General features: G+C 50.0%; 1 protein-coding gene across 1 annotated transcript in view; it reads right to left on the bottom strand.

Moving 5' to 3' along the window:
- SCIMP (SLP adaptor and CSK interacting membrane protein) overlaps window positions 1-27,866 on the bottom strand; it is a 161,663-nt gene that overhangs the window by 23,070 nt on the left and 110,727 nt on the right. Inside the window, exon 3 of the mRNA XM_078683569.1 lies at window positions 1,144-1,219. Within this exon, the coding sequence (XP_078539695.1) occupies window positions 1,144-1,219 (76 nt within the window). The remainder of the gene's footprint in view (window positions 1-1,143; window positions 1,220-27,866) is intronic.

Raw genomic sequence — 27,866 nt, 5'->3', positions numbered from 1 at the left:
TTCAACACCAAACTACATAATACAACTCAACAACACAATTTCACAACACACCACATACATTCAATCCACAACACATACTTCCACATATTGCCACAAAATTCAACAGTACAACACATAATTAAACTCCAATACATAACACTCCACAATACAAAATACCATTCCACATAATTGCAGACCATAACACACAATCTCACTCCACATAATTCCAGTACACTCAATACCACATAATTACTATCCACATAATTCCACAGCATACAATGATACATAATTCCATTACACAAATCCACTCCACTCCACACAATTGCACACCACACAATTCCATACCTAACTAATACAATTCAACCCACATAATTCCACTACACACCACATACAGACACTCCATAACACCAAGGTAAACGACAATGCCATTTACAATGCCAATAGCTATAACTCAAACAATTGTGAGACCTATTATGTTTCTAATGCTTGTTTCCTTTGAATTGAGGGACTTGTAGTCCTGTTTTGAAATTGAATAAACAAGACTAAAAGCCCCAGAATTGAAAGAAAAAACCTCGACTGGAGCAGTACATCACACATGAACCTTAACAACGTGGTTCCTGGAGCGTGTAGTTTCTTCTATTCACATTAACGTTGTGATACATCCTAGCTCTCAGCATGCAGAAGGCTGGTGTCAAGTGGCTGAGGGTGGAGGCACAAAATATGAACACTCTAGGAAGTTAACTGAGGTCAGTATAGGGCAGGCTCGTCTGGCTCCCCGGCGTTAAGAATCCCTTTTCTTCTTCTCCTCTTACTTGCATTTCCGACTCTTTTAAGATAGTACAATGCTGGTTCGTGCTATAGCATTGTGAATACAACTGACGTGATTTACTTTATGCTGACGTGTTTTAATTGTCTTCTTTTATTTGATGTATATTACACTTTTTTGGTGAAATGAAATAAAATCAAATTGTTTACATTTTATTGTCTATTCCTTCAAATGTGTATTGAATATTTTACAGTCCCCCTCTTGGCTGACTTAGAATTTTTCTTAACTAAATACATACATTTTCCCACTTCATCGTTCAGTGAAGTCCGATCAGGGAGCTGTTGTCTTTTGGTCCTAGTCACTAAAGCAGTGCACAGATATTCACCAGATGTACTTACTCATAGTTTAGAGCATCCTGTGTTCCATTGTGTCTCATTCTCACTGCGAAGGATTTTGACAACCTTTGACTGAAACCTTCAAAACATGAGAAATGAATTATTGCTGAAGCAAAAACAGAGGTTACTGGATAATAACATGTAACTTAGCTGCAAAAATGAACTTTAAAGAAGTACTGATGTCATCGCCACTTCCATTGTATTAAGGCAATGCCATCTATGCTCCCGTCCCCTCAAGCAAGAAATCAAAAACCGAGTTTACCTTAATAAAAAAATAGGTTTAAAAGCTGACACATTTCATTTATTTATTTCACTGTTTTGTAAAGTAAAACATATTGCATAAAGAGTGCAGGCCTGGCAGAAATTTGAGTCCCGGGAAGAAGGGTTGGGGAAGGAAGATTGTGGGGGAGGAGGGCAACCAATTGAAGTTTCGTCTGAAAAAGAGGGGAGAAGCTCTGGAGAAAAATGATTTCCTGGACATAGTTGGCCTCAGGCTTATTCCGAAGCTAGAGTCATTGAGACGCTATTCAGCTTTGGGGTTAGGAAGTTTCATAGTAAGACACCTGGGAGTACATGTACAACAAAATGTCGGAGTGCGGAGCTGCGCCAAATTTGGCAGCACCGTATTCCGAAATTTTCAAAACGCAGGGATGCGCCGTGTTTACTACAAGTTCGCGCGCCCCTGTGGTTTTCCTATCGCTAATATTAGCTGCCTAGCACCAACACAGCACCCTTGCACCTTGGTGCAAGGGTGTCTGCATTGCAGGGAATTATTGTTTTTGTGCAGGAAGGTGTCCCTTCCTGCACATAAACAATCATTAATGGCTGTTTGCTCTTTCTATGTCTGCTGCATTATGAAATCATTTCTCCTCAAGCATCATTCTAACTTCCCGTAAATGTGGGGCAGCGCCAAAAAGGAATGGGTATTGCGGTGGAACGCCCACAGCAACACCCATTGCACATCCCTTTCACGCAGGTACCTGCGTGAAAGGGTTGCTTTTTTACACAGCGGTGTTAAGCCAGAAAAAGTGGCTTAACGCCACTTTGCCAAATATGGTGCAGGGCACAGTATCACCGGAGCGATAAAAAAAGTGACGCTCCAGTAGCATTAGGGGCTTGTACATATCGCTAAAGGTCTCTCCTGGTTCATGAGTTCTAATAACTCAGTTTCGATCAGTGAGGAAATCCCATTTCCAGCACAAATTCCTGTCTTCATCCCAAACAGGATTCCAACCCTGATGGAGACTGCACATCCCATGGGTTTCTGCCAGCCCGATAATCAATGGTCAAACTAGGCACTAAAAAGGTGGACAAATAATGCATATTCGAAGGGTGGCTAACATGTGCCCATTAGCACAGTATTCCTCATTCCGAGGTGCAGAAAAGGGAGTGAGGGAACAAACTCCACACTTTGCATTCACAAGGTCACACAATTTTTGGGCCTCTTAAAATGGCTGCCTATTGGGCAGAGATGACAACTTGAACGTGGAGATTGTAGGGATATTAATGATTGACTGGGACTTCAAGGTGTTTGTGCCTAGGCTTCCGAAATGAGCAGTGTGTCAGGAAGTTTGTAGAGTCTCGCCTGCAGGCAAAAGGGAAGCAATGTAGTTCTTGTAGTAAGGGGGTAGCTTGAGATTTGTTGTTTCTCAGTATATGAGCCAATCAAGGGACCATTGCAGTCCTTAGTGACATAAATGCTTCTGATCAAGACTGATTTGCATATGGCCACGTCTGAACTGGGGTGGCTTGGTGAGCAAAATAACAATGGATCAAACTCAGATCTGTGACTGGGGGTGAATGTTTTATCATTGTGCAACATTCCGTCCATCATCTTGTGTGTTTTGCTGTTCACCCTATGTGGGAAGGGTATGCCCAGGCGTGGGGCCCTTGCTCACTACGCCACTGGAGTCAAGCTATCCTGGCTGAAGACGGCTGATAGTCAGAAACCGGTCCTAGGATGCTTGATTCCGGTCCAGGGAAGACAGGGCTTGGCAGTTCGGACTGGACTGTTCCCATGATGCACAGGGTAAAGACTGATTTGCATATGGCCATGTCTGAACTGGGGTGGCTTGGTGAGCAAAATAACGATTGATTAAACCCAGATCTGTGGCTGGGGGTGAATGTTTTGCAATTGTGCAACATTCCCTCCATCACCTTGTGTGTTTTGCTGTTCACCCTATGTGGGAAGGGTAAAGGGTATGCCCAGACATGGGTCCCTTGCTCACTATGCCACTGGAGTCAAGCTATCCTGGCTGAAGATGGCTGATAGCCAGAAACCGGTCCTAGGATGCTTGATTCTGGTCCAGGGAAGACATGGCTTGGCAGTTCGGGCTGGACTGTTCCCATGAGGCACAGGGTCAAGACTGATTTGCTTATGGTCATGTCTGAACTGGGGTGGCTTGGTGAGCAAAATAACGATGGATTAAACCCAGATCTGTGACTGGGGGGAATGTTTTGCCATTGTGCAACATTCCATCCATCATCTTGTGTGTTTTGCTGATAAATGCTTCTGTAACATTCACCAGAAGAGTAACATAGGCCCATGCAGTTCCTGCTGTGCAGTGGAGGGCTCAACCATCCAGGAGGACCCCCACCTTTAGCGGGGGACCCCTTTTAGCCAAGATACAATTATTATCTGTGAGATATGGGAGACTCAAGGGCCCCTTATCACATTCTGCAGACGGGCTCCATCATTTTGCATTACATCACTGATATTTGCTATTCTTTTTAATATATAATACAGCATTTACCAGGTTCTAGGCCTTTTGCCGCTGTTGGGACTTTCTTTCTGCAACACGATGTTTGTCATTCTTGGGATCTTGGTGGAGGTGGGTTTGAAGACCATCTACCAAAATATGTGGTTCTTGCCATTCTGTCATGTTGTGTGTGTCAGTCTTTTCCGACCCAGTCTGAGAGTCGGGAGTATTCAATTTCTCGGTGTCAGCGTATTCCCTTCACTCATGCGTGGCTCTCTTTGTCCTAGTGCCATGGCCTCCCCTTTTGCCTCCTGTCTCCGTGCCAGTGCATTTCATCACCAAGTGCAACAGTTTTTCTTGTTCCACAGTAAGTGTGTTTTAAGACAAGCCCACACCAATACCTTGCTTTACCTAGCTAACAAACTAACAAGATCTATCTGGAGGTCAGCGCCAGATGAGGAGTTCCAACATCAGTAGCTCAGAAACTAAAAACTGAAAGAATGAGAAAACAACCCTTCTCAACAAAGCCCCAAGGATCGGGAACAGCATCCCCTCTGGCATCAGAACAGCATCAACCCTCCTATAATTCAGGAAGACACTGAAAACTTACCTCTACAAGAAGCACTACCTCTGTTAGGATGACTTCTCGCCCCTTCCACTAGATCGACCGCCTTCCTCCGTCCCCCACCCACTTTATTTCCCTACCAGTTGTTAGCCAGCTCTGTTTGCGCATTAGAAATACCAAAAGTTACATACATATAAATATTTTTGTATGTTTCACTCTGTAATATCTCCTCATACCAATTGTATATTCTGCACATCGTGTTCCAAATATATAATGCCTAAATCAATAAGAAGCAAGATGGGCTAAGGCAACCCCATGACTCCATGTCATGAGGGATACCATATTCTAGTCCATCTGCAAACCATTAAGCTCTACAACAGATACATAAAGTTGAATTTAGGTGAACCATGACTACAACATTCATAATTCATTGGGTTATTAAATAGGACAGGAACATCTTTTTTCGCAACAGGGCAACCCAATATTCCCCCAGGGAACTGGGTAATCAAAATACCGAAAAAGATATCCCGGAGTAATGATTTCAAATCTGCTTTTCAATTCGTTGGTCACACAGTCAGTCAGTCAAAGTTCTTTATTTCGATTACTTAAAATCATGAAAAGCTGCAACAGTACATGCATACAAAAATATGGGAGACAAAATATTATATACCAAGTACGCAATTTTGCAAATATTTGCAAACATTCATATATATATACATTATTTACATTAATTACAATATTTACAAAGCGTATAAAATATGTAATGATGACGATGTTCATTCCAAGTTTAAAAATTCACTCTAGAAATTCAGTTAAAAACATAAAAGCATTATATGTATTAGCATAAAATATAACGAAGTAGCCCCTTCTTCTCCTACTGTAGATGAAGCATACGGGTATTACAGATTGTTTTATTAGTCCTCACAGCTGCCACCAAGAAGCTTGCCACACTAAGAATAGTGTGCACACTACCCAGTAATTGCAGATGGTCTAACTTGCACAAAGGCCGCCTCTCGTAAAATGGGGTATAACGATTTTTTACGTGCGTTTGCAAACTTTTCACAAAACATAATTAGGTGAAGGGTGTCTTGTGTTGAAAAATTATCACAGGAGCATGGTGGCGATTCTTCCGGTTTACCCCATTTCGGAAAGTAACCTAAGTTCAGATGTATTAAGTTGAACCTGAATCTTGTCAACAAAAAGCAATGAAAAGGCTTTGTGACAATCTTCAGATAGGGTTCAATTGAAGGGGAAGTCTGTAGAAGATAAATACTTCTAGCACCCAGTTTTTTAAGCTCCTCCTCCTCCCTGTCTGCCTCCAGAAGCAACCTAAAATTTTGTTTGATCCAAACCACGTCCCCTTTCCTAATACCCTCTGGGGCTGTATAAAGTTCAGGGCGACCCAGTCTGGCACACGCCGCTCTAACGTATGCCAGCCTAGGTATGCCATTTGCCTTGTCAAGGGCTAAACAGTCCTTAAGAATAAGGTGGTTAAGGGTGATTTCTTCGTTAAGCCATGTCTTTGGCCAACAAATTAGGGGGGCTACCTTTAACTCGTCAGTAATGTAGCCTAAACCCAATTCATTGTGGATTGACAAAGTCGGAGCGGACTGAGGAACCACCAGCAATGATCTAAGGAATCTGTTCTCTGCAATTTGAATTTTGCCCACAGTGGCATAACCCCATATCGAGGCCCCGTATGATGCGATCGCGCAACATTTGGCCTTATATATTTTGAGTATAGCCTCCGTGGGCCTAGCTCCCAGTCGTTTGGCAAAGCTGAGAAGGGCAGATGTAGATCTTCTAACCGCATTGCTCTTTTGTTTCTGCTGTGGGCCCCAGTTACCCCTCTCATCGAACAAAACTCCGAGGTAGGTGAAAGCCGGTACCCTGGAGAGTTGATTACCCAGGCATCTAAACATGTTTACCTTCCTGATCTTCCTTCGGCCACCAACAATCATGGTATGGGATTTACTGCTGTTAACTTTTAGATCTAATGACTCCATAAAGGAGCCAAAGTTATCCAACAGCCTCTGTAGGCCTCGGCCTGTACGAGCCTGTACGAGCTATAAGTATGGCATCATCCGCGTACAGGAGGACCGGAATACCCTTTCCCCCTGCACGCGGAATGTCCGCACCTGCCCCCATTAATGATTTTTCTAGGCCATTGATGTAAATTGTGAAGAGAAGGGGGGCCAGAATACAGCCTTGTCTGACCCCCCGCCTGGATTTGAATTGGCCCTTGCACCTCCCGTCCTGTGTGACCCTAACAACTGCTGCTAAATTCTGATGAAGATCACTGAGGAAATGAACCAAAGGAGCATCTACACCCATTTCCAGCAAAATATGCCATAATTTTGAGCGGTTTACCAGGTCAAACGCCGAAGACAAGTCCATGAACCCAAGATATAAAAAGCCGTCTTTTGCTACAGTATATTTATTAATCAAAAGATGTAGATTTAGACATTGGTCCATGGTGCTTCTGCGTTGCCTGAAACCATACTGAAGGTTCGAAAGCACCCCCCGTTCCAGCATCCAGTCTCCCAGTCTCTGCAAAACGACTCTGCCCATGATCTTAACGGCAGAGTCCAACAGGGAGATTGGCCTGTAACAGGAGGGATCCCCTCTGCTCCCTTTTTTGAAGATGGGTACAATTATTGAGGAAGCCCATGATGAGGGGTCACACAATCCAAAAACATAATTAGTCTAAAAAACAAAATAGGAGACCAAAGGCATACTGTTCGATGCTAATGCCTCTTCTGTGCCTCTTGAGACACCAATGGTGTCATGTATGGACACCTCCTGCATTGTGCATTCGGAGGAGGGCAAGGTTAATATTCTTCCTGCCCTCTCACTGAATGATTCGCTAGTGAATAATTCCATGCCTCCCCTGGAGTCTTCCTTGAACAGCTTGGAGGCTCAAGCCTCACCACCTCTCTCTATTGATCTGGAACTCTGTGGCCGGTATGTGAAGCCGATCAGTCCGGCTGCTCCAGAAACGGACAATCTTATAGGAGGGGCGACTCCGTCTGGGTTGCTACTTTTTAGTAGTACCCCGTCTGTGAACAGTCAATGTTTATCTGATGCATTAAATGATTCCAGGAATCCATTTTTCAATCTATCCGGCAATTGTCCTACAGTCGGGGCTGGTGATAAACCTTTATCAGAATCCTTGATTGCACTGGAACATCTGTTAGCCTCTATTCTGTTCCTACTGGGAAAATTTGTAGGCAGCTCGGACTGTATTCTGGATTCGGTTACTCAAATCTTGGAAAATTTACTGCAAAAAGCACCGGCAATGAAGAATACCCCCCTTTTTCCACAGGGTACGAAATTAAATAAGGGGGAAGCCGAGCAGCATATAGAAAACTCCAAGATAAAGGTCCCCGAACCAGTGTCAGCAGAACCTTATTGCAGCATTGTTAAAGGTTCATGTGTATCTGCTGCACCGAACTGTATCTTGAAGGCGGATTTGGGGATAACGGAAGAAATCATGCCTACCCCTGACTGTCAAGTACCACAAGAACTTTTTCCGATCTTCTGTTCGGAAAATAAAAAAGTCACTTCCGAGGTTAATCAAGAAGGAGGGGGAAAAAATGGAAAATGTATAAAACATAAAGGCAACAAAAGGAAACTGGTGCGTAAACATAAGAAGAAAAGACAGAGGCGGATAAGGTTTCTTGACTCTATAATTCTAACTGATCAGGAAGATAAAGCCACTGAAGTTATTCGATCCACCGTTACGGTGACTCCGGAACCCAATCCTTCCTATTGTGTTCCAGAGATCTTTGGAAATTCTCCACTTAGGATCAGGGAGGCTCTAATACAAGAGGATGGCTTGGGCTCTAACTCTTCCTTTGAATCAAATTTAAAGAGTCCCAATCCAGCTATTTCTGAGCTACTTAATCCCTTGGCTGCTCCTTTCCCTTTCACAGGTGGGACAGGGGAATCGCTTCGTCCCACTGTGGAACAAAAAGAGGTTATACCTTATGTGGACACTCATGTGTTGGACTTTCTTCCACTATTTGAGGTTGACTTATTATTAAATAGATCATGGCTACTCAAACGCTTTAGTGAAATGGATAAGTTACATCGTATTCAAACAAGCGATATTGAGTTAGTCTCTTTGCTAGGGGGAAATAATGTTACTAGTATAAGGGTCAAATTCTACTCTAAAATAATTGTAAATTTGGTTTTGCAACAAGCAGAGAGTTTCCAACGCACAGGCATCGATGTTTTACCTATTGTGAATTTTGATTACAAAGACGTTTCCCATGGGTTGTCCCAAAAGGATGATAGTCAAAGTGGGGCTACCTTATTACCTAAAGATATAAAGATCTGGGTTTCAAAAGGAAAACGTGTGGTTTCCCAGGTGAAACCTCCACCACTGATTCAAAAACCCTCGCAATTAGAGGATTCTAATCAGTGGAATTGGTTGCACAACGCTTTGTCTTCTAAACCCACCGACAACCCTAAACTGTTTCAGCACCTTTAACAATCAATTGAAAATTATTTCATGGAACGCTGCCGGGATACACAGTAGTCCGGAGAAATTTGAGTTTCTTTTTTCCTTGGGTGCAAATGTGATTTGCATTCAAGAAACATGGTGTATTAATAGAATGGATGTTATAAAGGATTATTTTGTGTTGGAGGTCCCGGCGGTTGCTTCTAGGAAAGGGCGTGCTAAGGGGGGTATTGCGTGCTTGCTATCAAATGAATGGAATTGGAAATTCTCTCAGTATATTGACCCAAGTAACCTCTTCCAAGCCATAACTTTAGCCAATCTCCCCACCCTCTCTAAGACGGCGTCTCTTATAATTATTAACGCTTATATCCCTCCGGAAAAGGGTTTTAACGTTGTGTTGAAGCAGATCTTCCAATATATTGACCAGGTTAAAAAAATATCACCCCTTTCAGAAGTGATCCTTGTGGGTGATTTAAATTGTAAAATATCTAACTCCAGTATGAACCTCTTTAGAAATAAAGCCAAAGAAGAGGCGCATTTCATTCCCCAATCCCTTTTTCCCGATAAAATAACAACCAATAAAAGAGGGAAGATACTGTTGGAGGAACTTTCGGCAGTCGAGGGTCTTATCCTAAATGGAAGATTCCCCTCGGACGTACCTGCAAAATTTACGCATAAATCGCACAGTAAATCTTCTATAATTGATTATGCGATTTCGGACTTTAATATATTTCCTTGTATCTTGGATCTGATGATAGTCCCCACGATATTGAGTGACCATAATGTAATACTCTTGACTATCTCTTCAAAACCTCCTAGTACGGCTTCATGGGCGATTAACAGCAAAGACACAGCCTTCCATGCATCCTCCGGTAGATGCTTTTGGAATCCATCTTTAATTTCCGGGGTGCATGTTATTTTACGTAAAACCATAGCAGATCTGAATGCTTGGTACGGTTCGGAAATTGCTAGTTTTGAGAACCTTATGTTGAACATCACTTCTGATGTGAAAAAGGCTAGACGGCCCCCGAAGCGGGCATATGTGCCCAATGCCCTGTACATACTGAATAAAGAAATAAATAAATTAGTCCGTGCCCAATTTGTAAGTAGATCTGGGGAACGGGGAAAAGAACTTTTGAGGTTAAAAAGAAAGAGAGTTAGACTAAAAGTGAAATTACAAAAGGAAAAGGAAGATCTGGTTTGGATAAATCTAAGGGAAGCAGTAGCGCATGGTAAGATCCGCAAATTTTGGTCCATAATCGGGATGGGATGCGGCAATAGATTAACCCCCTGCCCAATCCCTATTACCGAAGAGGTTTGGTCTGCCTATATCAGGGATCTTTACGGGGGGTATGGTACCTTAGCAGATTCTAGCCCCCCCGATGTATTCACTGATGGAGAAATTATGTATCCATCAGAGGAAATAATTGCTATGGCCATAAAGAACATGCGCTCGTCCGGTGCAATGGGGCCGGACGAATTACCTATGACGGTCCTGAAGCAGGAACCCTCCCTCTGGAGTAAAACACTCTATCCCTTATTTAAATCCTGTTTTGATTCTAAGAAGGTTCCAGCATCTTGGAGGGGTAGTATCCTGGTCCCTATCTTTAAGAAGGGCTCGAGGGATACCCCCAGCAATTACCGTTTAATTGCTCTCCTCGACGCAGTCGGTAAGATCTTTGCGAAGTGTCTTTTAAATTTACTTTCGGACTGGGTCGATGCGAACAATATTTTACCACGTGAACAAACAGGATTTCGTAGGGAGCACGGCACTCTAGACAATCTGACCGCCCTTCATGTGATATCGGACAAGTATACGCAGGTGAGAGGGGGAGTTGTGTACGCAGCTTTTATCGATTTCTCCACGGCGTTCGATAGAGTGGATCGCAGAACGCTGTGGAGAAAATTAGCAACTATTGGAGTACCCCCATACTTGCTGGAACTTGTTCGTACATTACATACGGAAACTTGGTGTAGGGTGTTGCAGGGGGGTGAAAGGGGTCTCTCTGATCGTATACCCTCTCTAAACGGCTTGAAACAGGGTTGCCTTTTGGCGCCTCTGTTATTTTCTTTATATACCCAGGATTTACCTGCAGCCGTATCTGTTTGTGAGGGCATTGCTCCAGTGCTAGGGGGGGCCCCCATCTCCTGCTTGATGTATGCTGACGATATTCTCGTTTTGGATCTAACACCCAAAGGGTTAGCAAATAGGTTGCAAGCACTTCATGCCTTTGCAGTTGCCCACTCTATGAGGATTAATATATCTAAAAGCAAAATCATGTGCATAAGGGGGAAAAAATTGTGCCGCTCAGAAAATTTTGGGTGGTCGATTGGTGGTCAGAAGTTGGAGGTAGTTAAAACTTATACCTTCTTGGGAAAGATTATTGCTGCCAACCTGAGCGAGAGGCCTCATATTGATCACTGTTCTCGAAAAGCCCTTGCGCATGGTAAAGGCATAAAATCACTATACGTAGCAACTGGGAAAAGACATTTCTCTTGTATGCTTGAGGTTTACAGAGCTAAGATCCCCGCTACCCTTATTTATGGTATTGAACTCGTTGAGTTAAAACTCTGGGATTTCTGCCATAAAACTGAAGGGAAACTACTAAGATCCTTGACTTCACTAAATACCAACTGCTCCTTGGCAGCGTGCAGACTTGAGTTCGGCCTAAGGAGCAGTTGGGTGCAGGGATTATGTGCCCTGGTACGTTGGGTGGCCTCACTTGCCAGAGCAGAACCGGGGACGATGAGAGCTCTACTTAAAAGTGAATTATTAGGCAACTTTAAAGAGTTTTCACAACTTATAAAGAACTTCAGAAAAGCGGTGACTCTCTTGAAACTGGATGAAAGTACTCTGTTCCTCCACTCTCGAGCACAACTAAAAATTTTGCTAAAACATGCATCTTGGGAACTAGGCTTTCAACTAGACAAGAACGAGATACAAAGAAAAGGTGGTTGTGATCTCCTTATTAACTCATATGTTGCCAAGAAAGCCCAAGCCTACGTATTATGGAATATACCTCATGGCATTAGAAGGTTGTGGTTCCTTATTCGTCATGATTTATTGCCTTTGAATATCCTCTTGTCCAAATGGTATGGAACATCGAAAATGTGTAATTTTTGTAACCTAAGTATACAGGATCGTATGCATGTTCTATTAATTTGCCCGGCACTTCGTACTTTGCGCCTTAAATGGCTAAAACCAATTTGCATTCGCTTGGGTATTTCCAATGTAAATATCTTCCTACAATTTTTGTACTCACCTATAAATGAAATGTTCTGCTTCTACATTTTTAAATTTTTTAAAGGATTTTTAGATATTTATTAATATGTTATAAAAATCTTATCGGCCTTTTGGTGGTACTCTTGCTAATGGATGAATCATGGACTTCTATATCATATGTTTGTGGAATATTCTGTTTGAATTTGTAGTTACCCTTGAACATGTTGCATGTGCTTCTTTTATATTTTATTTCTAATTATGTTATAAGTGCTTTCTTTTATCTTTTATGTGGCCCTCTATGAGAGCCAAAACATAAATAAATAAACTTTGAAGCATACTGTTCTAAAAAAATTATTTAGTGTTTTTAGAATTTATCATACATAAAACCTATCATATTCAGGGTCAAAAGGACACAATTGAAGAATATCAATACAGCAACCCTGTCACAATCCAAATGATCAAACAAACAATAATGGGATAAATCAGATATTAGATCACTGGGAAGCGAAAAATCCTCTTAACCACATATGTTTACAAATCCTTTGTCCCGTTACATTCTTTCTTTGTTTCAACAATTATATGGACTGATGAACAGTATAATACTGTCAAAGATGTCAGAGAGGAGGAGCTGTCAACGTTTCAGTATCTTAAGGCCAAAAGGTCCCCGAGACCTTCATTAGGACACAGTGTTGAAATGTCCAGTTTTGGACAATACCTGAATAATCTAATTAAACAAAGCACTAATAAATATGACAGTACGCCAAAAACACAGTACGCCAAAAGCACCGCTTGCCCACAATGTATCACCTCAATCGGAGACTACCACTCCAACATAATATGCCACCTAAATACACACCAAAAAGTGCTCAGACATAATGAAGCAGGTGTCTACCCATAGCAATACAAAAAGTGACTTCCACTCTACAAAGAACACCACGAAATGGCAAACAAAGACACCGCATTGTGCCTCCAACTAACCAAACTGACTCACGTGCCTACCACATGCTTCAGGGAGCCTCTTTGCCGTATCTGCTGATGGTGACTCCGCCCCATTTATGCCAGAACTCGGGCTGATTCCCACTCTCTTGCGGCTTTCAAATCCACGTCCAGCACAGCCTGGTGGGAATCACTGTCCCAGGCTGCACCGGCTCCTTAGCACCAGCATTGCTCCCAGCTGTCACAGGGGGAGGCGTGGTGATCGCGCTATAAAGCGCTGCCTCAACCCCCGCGGCGCGGGTTGCTTTAGGGAGCCTCTTTGCCGTATCTGCTGTTGGTGACTCTGCCCCCTTTGTGCCAGAACTCGAGCTGCTTCCCACTCTCTTGCGGCTTTCAAATTCACGTCCAGCACAGCCTGGTGGGACTCGCTGTCCCAGGCTGCACCAGCTCCTTAACACCAGCATTGCTCCCAGCTGCCGCAGGGGGAGGCGTGGTGATCGTGCTATAAAGCGCTGCCTCAACCCCCGCGAAGCCCGCGCCAAGGGTGGGCCCGTCTGAGACTGTTCGAGGTTGGGCCACCACCCTGACTTCTTGCTTTTTGTGTGCTGTCTTGCTGTAAATTACTTTTAGTTAATTTAATGTTTTGTTGAGTCAGGGGGAGGTATTGTGTGCTTGTCTGAGCAAACTACATGGTTCATAACTATTGAACTCCTCTGGGAAGCACATAGGTTCTTCTTTTGACGAATTTTAAATATCGTTTCTAACTCAGGAAAGGAAGGCCCAAAACTAATAATATGGGGAAAGATACCCCCGCCCCCCGCAAGGCCAATCACTAGACATAGAGCACAAGTTCATACCCCGATTGTTAAACACACAGCCATAGACAAAATGTTAAGGCAAGCAATAGGAGATGTGTCCAGTGAAATTGAATGCACTGAGAGACGGCTCTCTTTAACACCAATACTACCAAGTTCTACTCCTCCTATTGAGTCAGTAGCTCCTTGTACTTCCCAAATAATAGACTACCCATCCATTTTAGATGTATCGCCTGCACAAGTAATTGTTACACAGGAGTTACCCAGTAAAGCATCTAAGTGTGACCCATGTTCCATCTAACACCCCAGCTTTGAGAGCTTTGGTAGTAACCTTGCATGGCCCTCCAGAACACTGCCATCCTAGAAGGGTGGGGGCGGGAAAAAAAAGGTGACCACAGGAAATAAAAATCGCATAAGGGAGGGAAACCTGGGAACTACACTCCAGTGGAGGGGCCCAACCATTCGCAGTTGGGGAATTCGGTTGGTGCCAATAGAAATGAAGTAATAGAGCCACCTATTTGGGTTTCCCATTTGATAAAGGAATTAAAATCCCATTTTGAACGTCTTATAAAATCTGAGCTCACAGCTGTATTCAGCTGTATTGATAAATTATCTTCATTGGTAGATTCCTGGGGAAGTAAGTGGGATACTGCTTTGAATAACACTCATAGTAATAAACCATTGGTTCATAACTTTGTATCCCAACAAATCCCTGCGACATTACCCATCTTAACTGTTCCATCCTTTGCAGATGAACAACATTCACCAGCTCAAACGATTGTACCAAAGGGCACGATCCACTCACTCCAAGAATGCCAGGGTCCTTTTCCTCCCCATCAAAGTGTGACCTATGTTCCATCTAACACCCCAGGTTTGAGAGCTTTGGTAGTAACCTTGCATTGCCCTCCAGAACACTACCATCCTAGAAAGGGCAATGGAGATAGCAAAATCTTACACAGACCCAACCCCAGGGAAAACAATGCCACCTTGCCACGTTTTGACCTGCCCCCAGCCTCCACTCCATATGTGGTTATACTTGCCGGAGTACTGGAGTTGGAAAAAGGTAGTGGGGAACCCTACCCAGAACAAAAAAATAAAACGATCCATTGGTTAAATAAAAACAGACCACCACCACCCCAGAGCCATAGCGAAATCTTATTCGCGCATAGGGTAAGTTGGCTGGGGTCGTGTCAGAAAGAAATTACGGGAGATTGCGTCTTGATAAATTTCAGGGATAGTCGGGCAGTTCATCATATTCTTGAGTGGGATACCCACAGGGCAACTAGTGGTATCCAGACACTTCCCCTAGGCTATTCGTATCCCCCCAGCCCCCTACCACCGAGCACGGGAAGTGTGTTCAAAAAGTGGGAGATGAGAACCCGGCCAGGCAATCCACCTAATTTGGGTTGGGGTTCTGAAATTAGTTCACCTTTCACTATTCCTGTCAGCAATCGATATAGTTGTCTAGAACAGGTGGACTGACTAAAACACTGTGTTACATACAATACATCAAAAGATAACCAGCTAGCTGACCCTAACAATTATGAAATAACTGAACCTGCTGATGGGTTGACTAGGGGAAATCAAGACGGTCTACTGGTGGCTAATATCTTAGCATCTAATGAGGGAACTTCTGAGGTTTCTCTTGGTTTTACACATGGACGGATGGGGACTACACACTTAGGGGGTCATTAGGATGCCGGGCGGACTTTGTCCGACTGCCATCCTCACGGGGATTGGGACCGCCTGCCATAAGGGCGGGGGTCCCTTGGGGGGGATTAGGATGCGCCCGCCACAGTGGCGGGCACATCCCTAATTTTAAAAATTTGCATACACAAAGCGGCAGGCACCGCGTGCCTGCTGCTTCGTGTATGCAAATGCTGGAGGGTACCACAGGTACCCCCGTGTGCAACCCACCTCGCCTTCACTCCGGGGGCCTGCAGGGGGCCCCCGAAGTGAAGACCGCCTGCCTTTCCGTGGCAGCATTGCCGCCACGGAAAGGCTTCTGATTGGGCCCATACTAATATGGCTTTTATTAAATCTTATTAAAAAGCAGCGGACAGTCTCTCCGTCCGCCACGGACCCCCCAGCCATCCTAATGTGGCGGGGGGTCATTTCAGTGAGGATGGAGGGCGGATTATCCATGCCAGGCTGGCGGTGGCTACCGCCAGCCTGGCGGGCGCAATCCGCCCGCCATCCTAATGGGCCCCCATGTATCATGTCAACAGGAGGAATTGTTGCCCCCGCAACGCCTGCCCTTGGAAATTGCTAGGACTCCAAAAATTCAGCATACCAAGTTTTTTATCCTGGAACATAGCAGGTTTAACATCAAAAATGGATCTCCCGGATTGGGGAGATTTTGTAGACACCCATGAGCTATGTCTTTTCCAGGAACCTTGGGCAATAACATCACTGTTTAGAGTAGGTTATGTTGCCTATTGTATACCTGCATCCCAGGGGCCCAGGGGGAGACCCTCAGGGGGCCTATGTATTTGGGTTGGTGTCCATCTGGGATGCACTATTAAGATGGTAGACACCTCTTCTCCATATATTTTGTGTATTCTTCTTTCTTCAGATACCCTCCCCGAATTAGCTATTATTAATGTCTACTCGCGTCCTGTGAGATAGGGACAAACCTCGCAGGCAATAGATTGTCAGGCCTCTTTTCTCTCCACATTACCCTAGCCAATACATGTTATAATCGGAGGGGATTTCAATTGTCATTTTGAACCCCTCAACGGTTTATCCTCCTCCATAACAAAGGAGGAAGATTCGGCTCTGGGAATCCCTGATTGTAACATCTATCCGTGAGAAAGGAAAAAATCCCTTTGGGTAAATAGTATTACAGAGTAGAGTCTATTCTCATATGTCACACATACTTAGATCATCTTTCTCATTGCCCACATATACCAAGATTGGACCATATATATAAGAGGGAAAACCAACTTCAACACTTTCTATAAAAAATATATCACATATATTTATTGTTTGTTTGCATACAAAGTTTCACGTTAAAAAAGCCCATAGATTCAGACATTTGCACAGAAATTAATAAATAAAAACATAATGCATTAAAAAGATTTGATCACAGTAAGCATGAAAACACCTGAAGAGTGAAACAACCAGAAGCTAGATGTAAAAATTCGGTCTCAACAGTTTACACCTCCGTCATAACATCATATCACAGGCATGGAAATATGAAATTCATTTTTGGCTTTCTTTCAATAATGCCCCGTGGATGGATTGTGTATCAAAATGTAGAGTCGACGTGTTTACATCTGTAACATCTATCCGAACAGGGGATGGACCCCAGCTGTCCTTCAAATGAACACGCTTATAGTCTCCCACTCGCTCAGGGCGTGCAACGGCTGTTTTCCATCTGATAGCCCGGGAAAGGCAACCTTTGAAAAAATGGGGCGGGCATCTATAATTGATTATATTCTGGTAGACGTTGAGCTGTGGCACAGGTATAAGCATTTTTTGGTTTTGCCACAATGTGAAAGTGATCACAATCAATCAATCAATCAATCAGAGTACTTGTAAAGTACGCTAATTACCCGTGAAGGTCTCAAGGAGCTGAGTGGAGGGGGTGCTGCTACTGCTCGAAGAGCCAGGTCTTGAGGAGTCTTTTGAAGGCAAGTAGGTCTTGGATCTGCCGTAGGTGGGTAGGGAGGGTGTTCCAGGTCTTAGTGGCGAGGTAGGAGAAGGATCTGCCGCCGGAGGTTGTTCGTTGGATGCAGGGGACAGCGGCAAGTGCGAGGCTGGCGAAGCGGAGCTGGCGGGTGGGGGTGTTGAAGCTGAGTCTGCTGTTCAGGCAGGCTGGTCCGGCGTTGTGGAGTGCTTTGTGTGCGTGGGTGAGGAGCTTGAAGGTGATCCTCTTGTCGAAGGGGAGCCAGTGTAGGTCTCTCAGGTGGGGGGTGATGTGGCTGCGGGGGTGGACGTTGACGGGCGGAGGCGTTTTGGATGCGTTGTAGTCGTCGTAAGTGTTTGGCTGGGATTCCTGCTTAGAGTGCGTTGCCGTAGTCCAGTCTGCTGCTGACGGGGGCCTGTGTCACGGTTCTTCTTGTTTCAGTCGGGATCCACTTGTAGATCCTGCAGAGCATGCGGAGGGTGTTGTAGCAGGAGGAGGAGACGGCGTTGACCTGTTTACACATGGAGAGGGAGGTGTCGAGGAGGAATCCTAGGTTGCGTGCATGGTCGGTGGGTGTCGGTGCTGTTCCCAGTGTGGTCGGCCACCAGGAGTCGTCCCAGGCTGAGGGGTTGGGTCCGAGGATGAGTACCTCCGTCTTGTCCAAGTTAAGCTTCAGACGGCTGTTCCTCATCCAGTAAGCGACAGCCTTCATTCCCTCGTGGAGGTTGGTTTTGACGATGTGCGGGTCCTTGGTGAGAGAGAGGATGAGCTGGGTGTCGTCGGCTGTTAGAAAGGCGATCTCCGGGGAGGCAGAAGATGTCTGACTGACCACCCCGAGATCCACCTCTCCTTCTGGAGTTGGCCGAGCGCCGTCGAGAGGCCCCCTTGGCGAGGCTCCTCTCGTAAAATCGTAACAGTCGAGCAATACCACCACAACAAAGGGACACCACACAAGAGGTTAGATTCTTAGAGTCTTTATCAGCATTAAAGGTAGGTTCTCTTAGCAATATGTACAAAACGGATCGAGGGATCCTTAATGTCTCGGTACTGTGGGAAGGGGGTAGCGGGACAGTCTTAGTACCAGCCTGGTACGGGGATACCCGGCGCACAGCTCTCAATCCTCGAGCTGGGGGGTTCCGCAAGGTCGAGCCGCGACGTCGTCAGCAGGGCTCCGAAGATGGTTTAGAGAGGTCGGGCCGCGACAGCGTCAGCAGGACTCCGAGGATGGTTTCAGCGAGGTCGGGCCGCGACAGCGTCAGCAGGGCTCCGAGAATGGTTCAGCGAGGTCGTGCCGCGACAGCGTCAGCAGGGCTCCGAGGATGGTTTCAGCGAGGTCGGGCCGCGACAGCGTCAGCAGGGCTCCGAGGATGGTTCAGCGAGGTCAGGCCGCGACAGCGTCAGCAGGGCTCCGAGGATGGTTTCAGCAAAGTCGAGCCGCGACAGCGTCAGCAGGGCTCCGAGGATGGTATCAGCGAGGTTGGGCCGCGACAGCGTCAGCAGGGCTCCGAGGAAGGTTCAGCGAGGTCGGGCCGCGACAGCGTCAGCAGGGCCCCGAGGATGGTTTCAGCAAAGTCGAGCCGCGACAGCGTCAGCAGGGCTCCGAGGATGGTTTCAGCGAGGTCGAGCTGCGTCAGCGTCAGCAGGGCTCCGAGGATGGTTTCAGCGAGGTCGAGCCGCGACAGCGTCAGCAGGGCTCCGATGTTCCAGGGTTCAAAGTAGTGAGTTCTTCTCAGGATCAGCCGCGATTCAATCAGCAGGGCTCCCGACTCCAAGATACAACTAGTGTCCCATTCCAGGGCTGCCCGAGATATAGGTCTGGAGTCCTTTGATGTCCGGACCCTCGCGCCTGGGGGGTCAGAGGGGCCGGGATGAGAGTGTCCAGACACCCAGCAGGGGGGTGGAGCCAGCGCCCATGGAGGCCGGAGGGCGATCGAAACCAGGCGTCCGGGGGTGGCTGGAGGGCCATCGAAACTCCCCTCCTCCTTGACCCGTCAAGTGGCCACTTTACCACCTGGTCGGATCTTGGTGCCTTGATGTCGGGGCTTCGCTGGGGCTGCGGCTGAGGTCGGGCCGAGGCCACGTGGCCCGGGCATGGAGGGGCCAAGATAGAGTCGGGACCGGAGATGGCGGCCCGGGGTCGGGGTCGGACCCGCAGAGTGGGGCGAGTAGGGGTCGCCGTGTTCCTGAGGGGGAGAGCTGGGGGTCGCCCGGAGTGGCGGCTCTCATTGAAGTCTGGAGAGGGTAGCTTCAGGGAGGAGATCAGGGGTCGATGCTGTCCAGGGCCCGCCATGCGGGAGGAGTGGGACCACGCCATGAGGCCGGTTCCAACACACGTCCCCCCAGCTGAAGGCAGGGAGAGTCACCCATCTTCTTGGGGGTTCTCCTCGTCGAGGCGGAAGAAGCGGGACAGGCCATCGGCGTTGGCGTGGTCGTTGCCGAGGCGATGTTCCACAGTGAAGTCCATCCCTTGGAGGGAGATGGACCATCGCAGCAACTTTGCGTTCTCTCCTCGCATCTGCATTAGCCACCGCAAGGGCCGGTGGTCAGTTTGCACCCGGAAGTGGGTGCCGAAGAGGTAGGGTCGGAGTTTCTTGAGGGCCCACACCACGGCAAAGGGCTCTCGTTCAATGGTGCTCCAGCGTCGCTCTCGGGCCAGCAGACGCCGGCTGATGAAGGCCACAGGTTGATCAACTCCTTCGGGGTTGATTTGGGAAAGGACCGCCCGACACCGTGCTCCGAGGCATCAGTTTGAACTACGAATTCCCGGCTGTAGTCGGGGGCTTGGAGCACGGGGGCGGTACACATCGCTGTCTTCAGAGTCTCAAAGGCGGCCTGACACTCGGGTGTCCAGTGCACCTTCTGTGGCTGCTTCTTGGAAGTGAGTTCGGTGAGGGGGCCCACAATGCTCCCATAATTCTTCACGAAGCGCCGGTAATACCCAGTGAGCCGTAGGAAGGCTCGGACTGCTGTCTGGGTGACCGGGGGCTCCCAGGCCATGATGGCGTCGATCTTTGGTTGGAGGGGAGCCACATGGCCGTTCCCCAATTGGTGTCCCAGATAGGTCACGGACCCTTGGCCGATCTGGCACTTGCTTGCTTTTATGGTCAATCCGGCCCGTCTGAGGGCCGTCAGGACCTCCCAGAGGTGCTTGAGGTGCTCGGCCCAGTGGAGGCTGTACACCACAATATCGTCCAGATAGGCGGCTCTGAATTCTTCTAGCCCTGCCAGTACCTTATTCACCAGCCTCTGGAATGTTGCGTGGGCGTTCTTCATCCCGAAGGGCATCACCCTGAAGTGGTAGTGGCCATCGGGGTTGAGAAGGCGGAGCGCTCTTGTGCGCCTGGGGTGAGTCCGATCTGCCAGTAGCCGGAGGTTAGGTCGAAGGTGCTCAGGTAGCGGGCCGCCCCCAGGCGGTCGATCAGTTCATCGGCCCGGGGAATGGGGTGGGCATCGGTCCGGGTGACGGCGTTCAGCCCCCGGTAATCTACACAAAATCGCAGTTCAGGAGGGGCGCCAGGGGCGGCGGCTTTTGGGACCAGGACAACGGGACTGGCCCATGGACTGTCAGAGGGTTCGACCACCCCCAGGGCCAGCATCTTGGAGACCTCCGATTGAATGCAGGTCCGAACTCGGTCGGGAACTCGGTAGGCCCGGTGTCGCACAGGCGGGCTGTCCCCGGTGTCGACATCGTGGACGCACCACTGGGTGACTCTGGGGGTGAGAGAAAACAAGTCTGTGAATTGCCCCAACAGCTTTTGGCAGTCCTGGCGCTGTTCGGGGGTCAGGGCGGAGGAGAGGGTGACCCCCTCTACGGAGCCGTCTTTCTCGGAGGCGCTCAGGAGGTCCGGTAGGGGCTCAGAGTCGTCTTCGGCCCCGCCATCAGTAGCCATCAGCAGGCTAAGTTCCGTTCGGACAAAGTAGGGCTTGAGCCTGTTGGTGTGGAGGACCCTGAGGGGGTTCCTGGGGGACTCCATGTCCACCAGGTAGGTGACAGGGCTCTTGCGCTCCACCACTTTGAAGGGCCCCGTCCATTTGTCCTGGAGGGCACAGGGTTCGACCGGGGACATGACCCAGACCTGTTGGCCCGGGTCAAACTCAATGGAAGAGGCGTTCTGGTCATACCAGCGTTTCATCTCCTCTTGGCTGGCCTCGAGGTTGGCCTCGGCCAGTTCCCGGAACTTCCGAGTCTGGTTTCGGAAGGTCAGGAGGTACCGGTAGACGTCGGGGGAGCATCTCGGACTGTATCCTCCCAGCCTTCTTTGACCAGGCTGAGGGGACCCCGGACGGGGTGTCCGTACAATAGTTCGAAGGGACTGAACCCCAGGGACTTCTGAGGGACCTCCCGATAGGCGAAGAGGAGGCAGGGTAGCAACATGTCCCATTGGCGTCGCAAGGGCTCTTCCAGGCCCATGATCATCCCCTTGAGTGTTCGATTGAAGCGTTCCACCAGTCCATTCCCTTGGGGGTGGTAGGGGGTCGTAAATTTGTACGTGACCCCGCACTGTTGCCACAGGGACTTCATGTATCGGGAAATGAAGTTCGTACCTCGGTCACTGACGACCTCTCGGGGGAAGCCCACCCGGGAGAAGATCCCCATCACCGCCTGGCCCACCACGGGGGCCGTCACGGTCCGGAGAGGGATGGCTTCGGGATAGCGGGTGGCATGGTCCACTAGGACGAGAATAAAACGGTGGCCTTGCGAGGTTCGGGGCTCCAGAGGCCCCACAATGTCGATCCCCACTCGCTCGAATGGGGTGTTGACGACTGGGAAGGGTTGGAGGGGGGCCTTGTGCTTCCCTCCGCTCGTCCCGCTGGCTTGGCAGGTTGGGCAAGTCCGGCAGTGATTGTTCACATCATTCCTCATCTTTGGCCAGTAGAAATGGGTCACCAGGCGGCTGTAAGTTTTGTCCTGCCCCAGGTGCCCGGCGAGGGGCACATCATGTGCCAGGTTCAGGAGGAAGTCTCTGAATCGGAGGGGGACCACCAGCACCCGGCTGGCCCCTAGCTCGGCAATCTTCTGTTCGCTGTAGAGGAGCTCGTTGTCCCAATAGACCCAGTGGGACCCCGAGGGGTCTCCGGCGGCTTGAGCGGCGGCTTGCTGTCGGGTTCCCTCGAGGGAGGGACACGCTTTCTGTTCTTGACGGAACTGCTCTCGTGTGGGGCCACCTTCTTGGCGCCATTGGGCCAGTTCCGGGAGGTCGCCGAGCTCGGCGATTTCTTCACGGGTGGGCCCCAGTGGCCCAGGCTCAGGGTCGGCGTCTTCGGAAACTGAGGGCGGTGGAGGCACGGGCCACTCCGGTTCCTCGGTCGGGGTGGACTCAGTCGGGGCGGTGGTCCGGGCGGCCATGGATCGGGTGGTCGCACAGACCCACTCGGGAAGGCCTAGCATCCCCAGATGCTCTCTCCGCTCGACGTGGGCCCAGGGGGAACTTTCCAGGTCGTTCCCGAGGAGGCAGTCCACGGGGGCATCGTCCCGGACGGTCACCTTCAGCATGCCCGACCCCCCCCCACTCGAAGGGGATGCGGGCCATCTGGCACAGGCTCTCGGAGTTGTCCGCCGACCGTATTGGGCACAGCACATTGGCCAGGATCTGTTCGGGGTCCACCAAGTGGCAACGGACGGCCGTTACGCTGGCTCCGATGTCGCGGAGGGCTTCGGCCCGGCGCCCATTAATGGTGACCCACTGGCGGTACTTCTGAGTGTTGCCCGGGATCGGGGCCCGGGGGATCATGTCTCTTTCGCCTAGACATACCAGGGACATGGCGGCGGGCTCCCACTCGGTCTGATCTTCGTCAAAGTTCTCCTCTTCGCCCCTTTCTTCTCCCAGGGTGGCAGCCGCGATCTGGCGGTTTGGAGGACCGGTGGTGCCGGGTCGTTGGTTCATCGGGCAGAGGGGGTCACTGGCATTGTGACCGGGCCGCTGGCATCTGTGGCAGGTAACGTTCGGGCGGGGCCCCGGTCTTGCTGGGGGGGCCCTCTTCTGGCCAGGGATGGTGACGTGTGGGTCAGAGGCGGCCCCCGGGGTGGACTCCGGGGCGGCACTGCGGGGGAGTCTCTGTTCCTATTCTGACCTCCGCCACTGCCCCGCTGGCGGAGGGGCCCCTGGGGGTTTCGGCCGTAATCTCCCATCGAGTTCCGGGGGACCCGGGTGCTCACCCATCGATCGGCCTCGACGGCGAGTTTGCGTGGCTCGATCAGCTTGCTGTCGAGGAGATGCTGTCTGAGTTTGACAAAACAGTTGTTGGAGAGGTGCTCCCATACAATGAGGTTGAACAGCTGTTCGTAGGTGGTGACCTGGCTGCCTTTGATCCGCCCCTCTAGGGCTCTGCTATAGAAGTTTACGTACTCCACCCATGTAGTACTGGGGATTTTCTTACAGTCTCGGAATCGCTGCCGGTACATCTCGGGGGTGAGTCCATAGCGAGTAAGTAGGGCGTCTTTCATGTGTTCGTAAGAGGTCATCTCAGCGTCTGGGAGCTCTAGCAGGGTGTCTCTCCCTTCGCTGACGAACTTCCCCCACAAGCCGGCACCCCAGTCTTTTTGGGGTATTCGATGGGAGGTCATGGCTACCTCGTAGGCCTTAAACCATTGTTGGATGTCGTCGTTTTTATAGTATTCTTTGACGACATCTTTGGGAATGTGGACCTTCGGATCCGCCGGAGGAGGTGGGCTTCTGTTCCCGGAGGCGCTGGCCTCACCATGAGTGGCCTTAATCTCAAGTTCTTTTAAGCCACGCTCGTGCTCGAACGTGAGCTTCTTCTCCTCTAAGTCCCTCTGCCTTTGTTTCTCCTCCAGGTCCCCTTGCAGCCGTAGTTGCTCAAGGGCTATTTTTTTCTCAGCCAACTGTAGTTCTCCGTCCAGACGGAGTCTGGCGAGTTCCAATTCGTGGAGCCGGCTCCTTTCTCGCTCTCGGGCATCTTCGTGGGAGAGGCCCGTGCCTACGTTGGCATTTCTTTCCTCCGCTGGGGTGACGAGGGTTTCCGGGTGCATGTCTGGGACCGTGTTATCTTCGATGTGAGGTGGCGTTGCTCCTGCCTCTACCCATGTTTGTAGGGCCTGCTGGAAATCATCCTTGGTGCTTAATCCGGTGGTAGCGATGCCCAGGTCTTTACAGAACTGTTTCAATTCTTTGTGGGTATATTCTCCCAACCGTTCCTTCTGGAACTCCGTGGTCGGTCTGGTTTCTTTGGTAGTCATGGTTGTGGTGTGTTTCTATCAGTAGTGGGTGAGTTACTCTCTTTACGATTTGCATCGGCTCGGATCGCACCGCTTGCCACCAATGTTAGAAAGGCGATCCCCGGGGAGGCAGAAGATGTCTGACTGACCACCCCGAGATCCACCTCTCCTTCTGGAGTTGGCCGAGCGCCGTCGAGAGGCCCCCTTGGCGAGCCTCCTCTCCTAAAATCGGAACAGTCGAGCAATACCACCACTACAAAGGGACACCACACAAGAGGTTAGATTCTTAGAGTCTTTATCAGCATTAAAGGTAGGTTCTCTTAGCAATATGTACAAAACGGATCGAGGGATCCTTAATGTCTCGGTACTGTGGGAAGGGGGTAGCGGGACAGTCTTAGTACCAGCCTGGTACGGGGATACCCGGCGCACAGCTCTCAATCCTCGAGCTGGGGGGGTTCCGCAAGGTCGAGCCGCGACGTCGTCAGCAGGGCTCCGAAGATGGTTTAGCGAGGTCGGGCCGCGACAGCGTCAGCAGGGCTCCGAGGATGGTTTCAGCGAGGTCGGGCCACGACAGCGTCAGCAGGGCTCGGAGGATGGTTCAGCTAGGTCGGGCCGCGACAGCGTCAGCAGGGCTCCGAGGATGGTTTCAGTGAGGTCGAGCCGCGACAGCATCAGCAGGGCTCCGAGGATGGTTTCAGCGAGGTCGAGCCGCGACAGCGTCAGCAGGGCTCCGATGTTCCAGGGTTCAAAGTAGTGAGTTCTTCTCAGGATCAGCCGCGATTCAATCAGCAGGGCTCTCGACTCCAAGATACAACTACTGTCCCATTCCAGGGCTGCCCCAGATATAGGTCTGGAGTCCTTTGATGTCCGGACCCTCGCGCCTGGGGGGTCAGAGGGGCCGCATGAGAGTGTCCAGACACCCAGCAGGGGGTGGAGCCAGCGCCCATAGAGGCCGGAGGGCGATCGAAACCAGGCGTCCGGGGGTGGCTGGAGGGCCATCGAAACTCCCCTCCTCCTTGACCCGTCAAGTGGCCACTTTACCACCTGGTCGGATCTTGGTGCCTTGATGTCGGGGCTTCGCTGGGGCTGCGGCTGAGGTCGGGCCGAGGCCACGTGGCCCGGGCGTGGAGGGGCCAAGATGGAGTCGGGGCCGGAAATGGCAGCCCGGGGTCGGGGTCGGACCCGCAGAGTGGGGCGAGTAGGGGTCGCCGTGTTCCTGAGGGGGAGAGCCGGGGGTCGCCCGGAGTGGCGGCTCTCATTGAAGTCTGGAGAGGGTAGCTTCAGGGAGGAGATCAGGGGTCGATGCTGTCCAGGGCCCGCCATGCGGGAGGAGTGGGACCACGCCACGAGGCCGGGTCCAACATCGGCGTAGGAGATGAGGTCGTGTTGGCGGGCCACTTGTGCGAGGGGGGCCATGTAGACGTTAAACAGCGTTGGTCTGAGGGATGAGCCCTGGGGGACACCACAGATGATGTCGGTGGCCTCGGATCGGAAGGGTGGGAGGCAGACGCTCTGGGTTCTGCCGGATAGGAAGGACATGGTCCAGTCAAGGGCCTTCTCTTGGATTCCGGCTTCTAGGAGGCGTGTCTTTAGAGTGCGATGGCAGACCGTGTTGAAGGCGGCTGACAGGTACAGGAGGATGAGGGCTGATGTTTCGCCATTGTTTAGTTGGCGCCTGATGTCGTCTGTGGCGGTGATGAGGGCTGTCTTGGTGCTGTGGTTTCGTCTGAACCCGGACTGGGACGGGTCCATGATGTTGTTGTCTTCCAGGTGGGGGGTCAGTTGCATGTTCACGATTTTCTCGATGACCTTCGCCGGGAACGGGAGCAGGGAGATGGGCCGGAAGTTCTTGAGGTCCTTGGGGTCCGCCTTGGGCTTCTTGAGGAGGACGTGGTTTTCGGCAGGTTTCCAGCTTTCCGGGAATGTTGCTGTTTCGAAGGAGATGTTGATGACCTTCCTTAGTTGGGGTGCGATGGTGTGGGCATGGGTCTGACGGAGAGCCTGAGAGGATGGAGTTCATGGCCTTGCGTGTCTCGTCGTCGTTGACGTTGGACCAGGAGGTCAGGCAGTTGGCGCTGGTGGTGCTCACAGGGGAGGTGGGGTCTGGCGTAGTCAGGGCGGTCATGGTGTTGAAGCTGTCATGGATGTCAGCGATCTTGAGATGGAAGAAGATGGTTAGTGAGTTGCACATTTCTTGTGAGGGCGGTATGTCGTTGGTGTTGGCGCTGGGGTTGGAGAGTTCCTTTACGATGCTGAAGAGCACTTTGCTGTCGTGTGCATTCTTATTCAGGCGGTCTTTGAAGGAGAATCTCTTGGCTAATCTGATGAGGTGGTGATGTCTGCGGGTGGCGTCCTTGTGGGCTGCGTGGTTTTCCAGAGTGCGTTCGTGGAGCCATATCTTCTCCAATTTCCAGCATGCGCGTTTGGAGGTCTGGAGCTCCTCGGTGAACTAGGTGGCACTCTTGCTGGCGTGGTTGTTGGAGGGTTTCTTGAGTGGGGCGAGGGTGTTGGCGCAGTCATCGATCCACTGTCTGAGGTAGCGGGCTGCGGTGTCTGGGTTAGTGGGGTCGGTGGGTGGGTTTTGGGCGAGGGTGGTGATCAGCTGGTCTTCGGTGACTTTGCTCCAGCAGCGGCGAGGTAGCTGTTGGGTGCGGTGGTGCGTGGTTGGTTTATTGAAGGTGAAATGGATGCAGCGGTGGTCGGTCCAGTGGAGTTCGGTGGTGTGGTCGAAGGCGATGTGGGTGCCTGTGGAGAAGACGGGGTCCAGCATGTGGCCAGCGGCCTGGGTGGGTGCGGTGACGAGTTGTCTGAGGCCGAGGTTGGCGAGGTTGTCGATCAGGGTGGCGGAGTTGGCGTCGTTGGTGTTCTCGAGGTGGAAATTCAGGTCCCCGGGGAGAATATAGTCCATGGAGGCGACTGCGTGGGTGCTAGCGAGGTGAGCGATGGAGTCGCTGAATTGAGCTTAGGGTCCGGGGGTCTGTAGATGAGTGTTCCTCCCAGGGTGTTGTTGGGGTCGGTGTGGATCCGGAATTGCAGGTGTTCGGCGGTGTTGAGGGTGTCGTCTGCGTTGGTGGCGACTTTGAGGGTGGACTTGTGGACGATGGCTATTCCTCCTCCGGTTCCGTTGGCGTGATCCCTGCGGGTGATCTTGTAGCTGTCCGGGATGGCTATGGCGATGTTGGGCGCTGAGGAGTCGTTCCACCAGGTCTCGGTCA

This window comes from Lissotriton helveticus, chromosome 3_1 (assembly GCF_964261635.1).
Source record: "Lissotriton helveticus chromosome 3_1, aLisHel1.1, whole genome shotgun sequence".
NCBI lineage: Eukaryota > Metazoa > Chordata > Amphibia > Caudata > Salamandridae > Lissotriton > Lissotriton helveticus.
The sequence above is the reverse complement of the archived record's forward strand: the minus strand, read 5'-3'. Positions and strand labels throughout refer to the sequence as shown.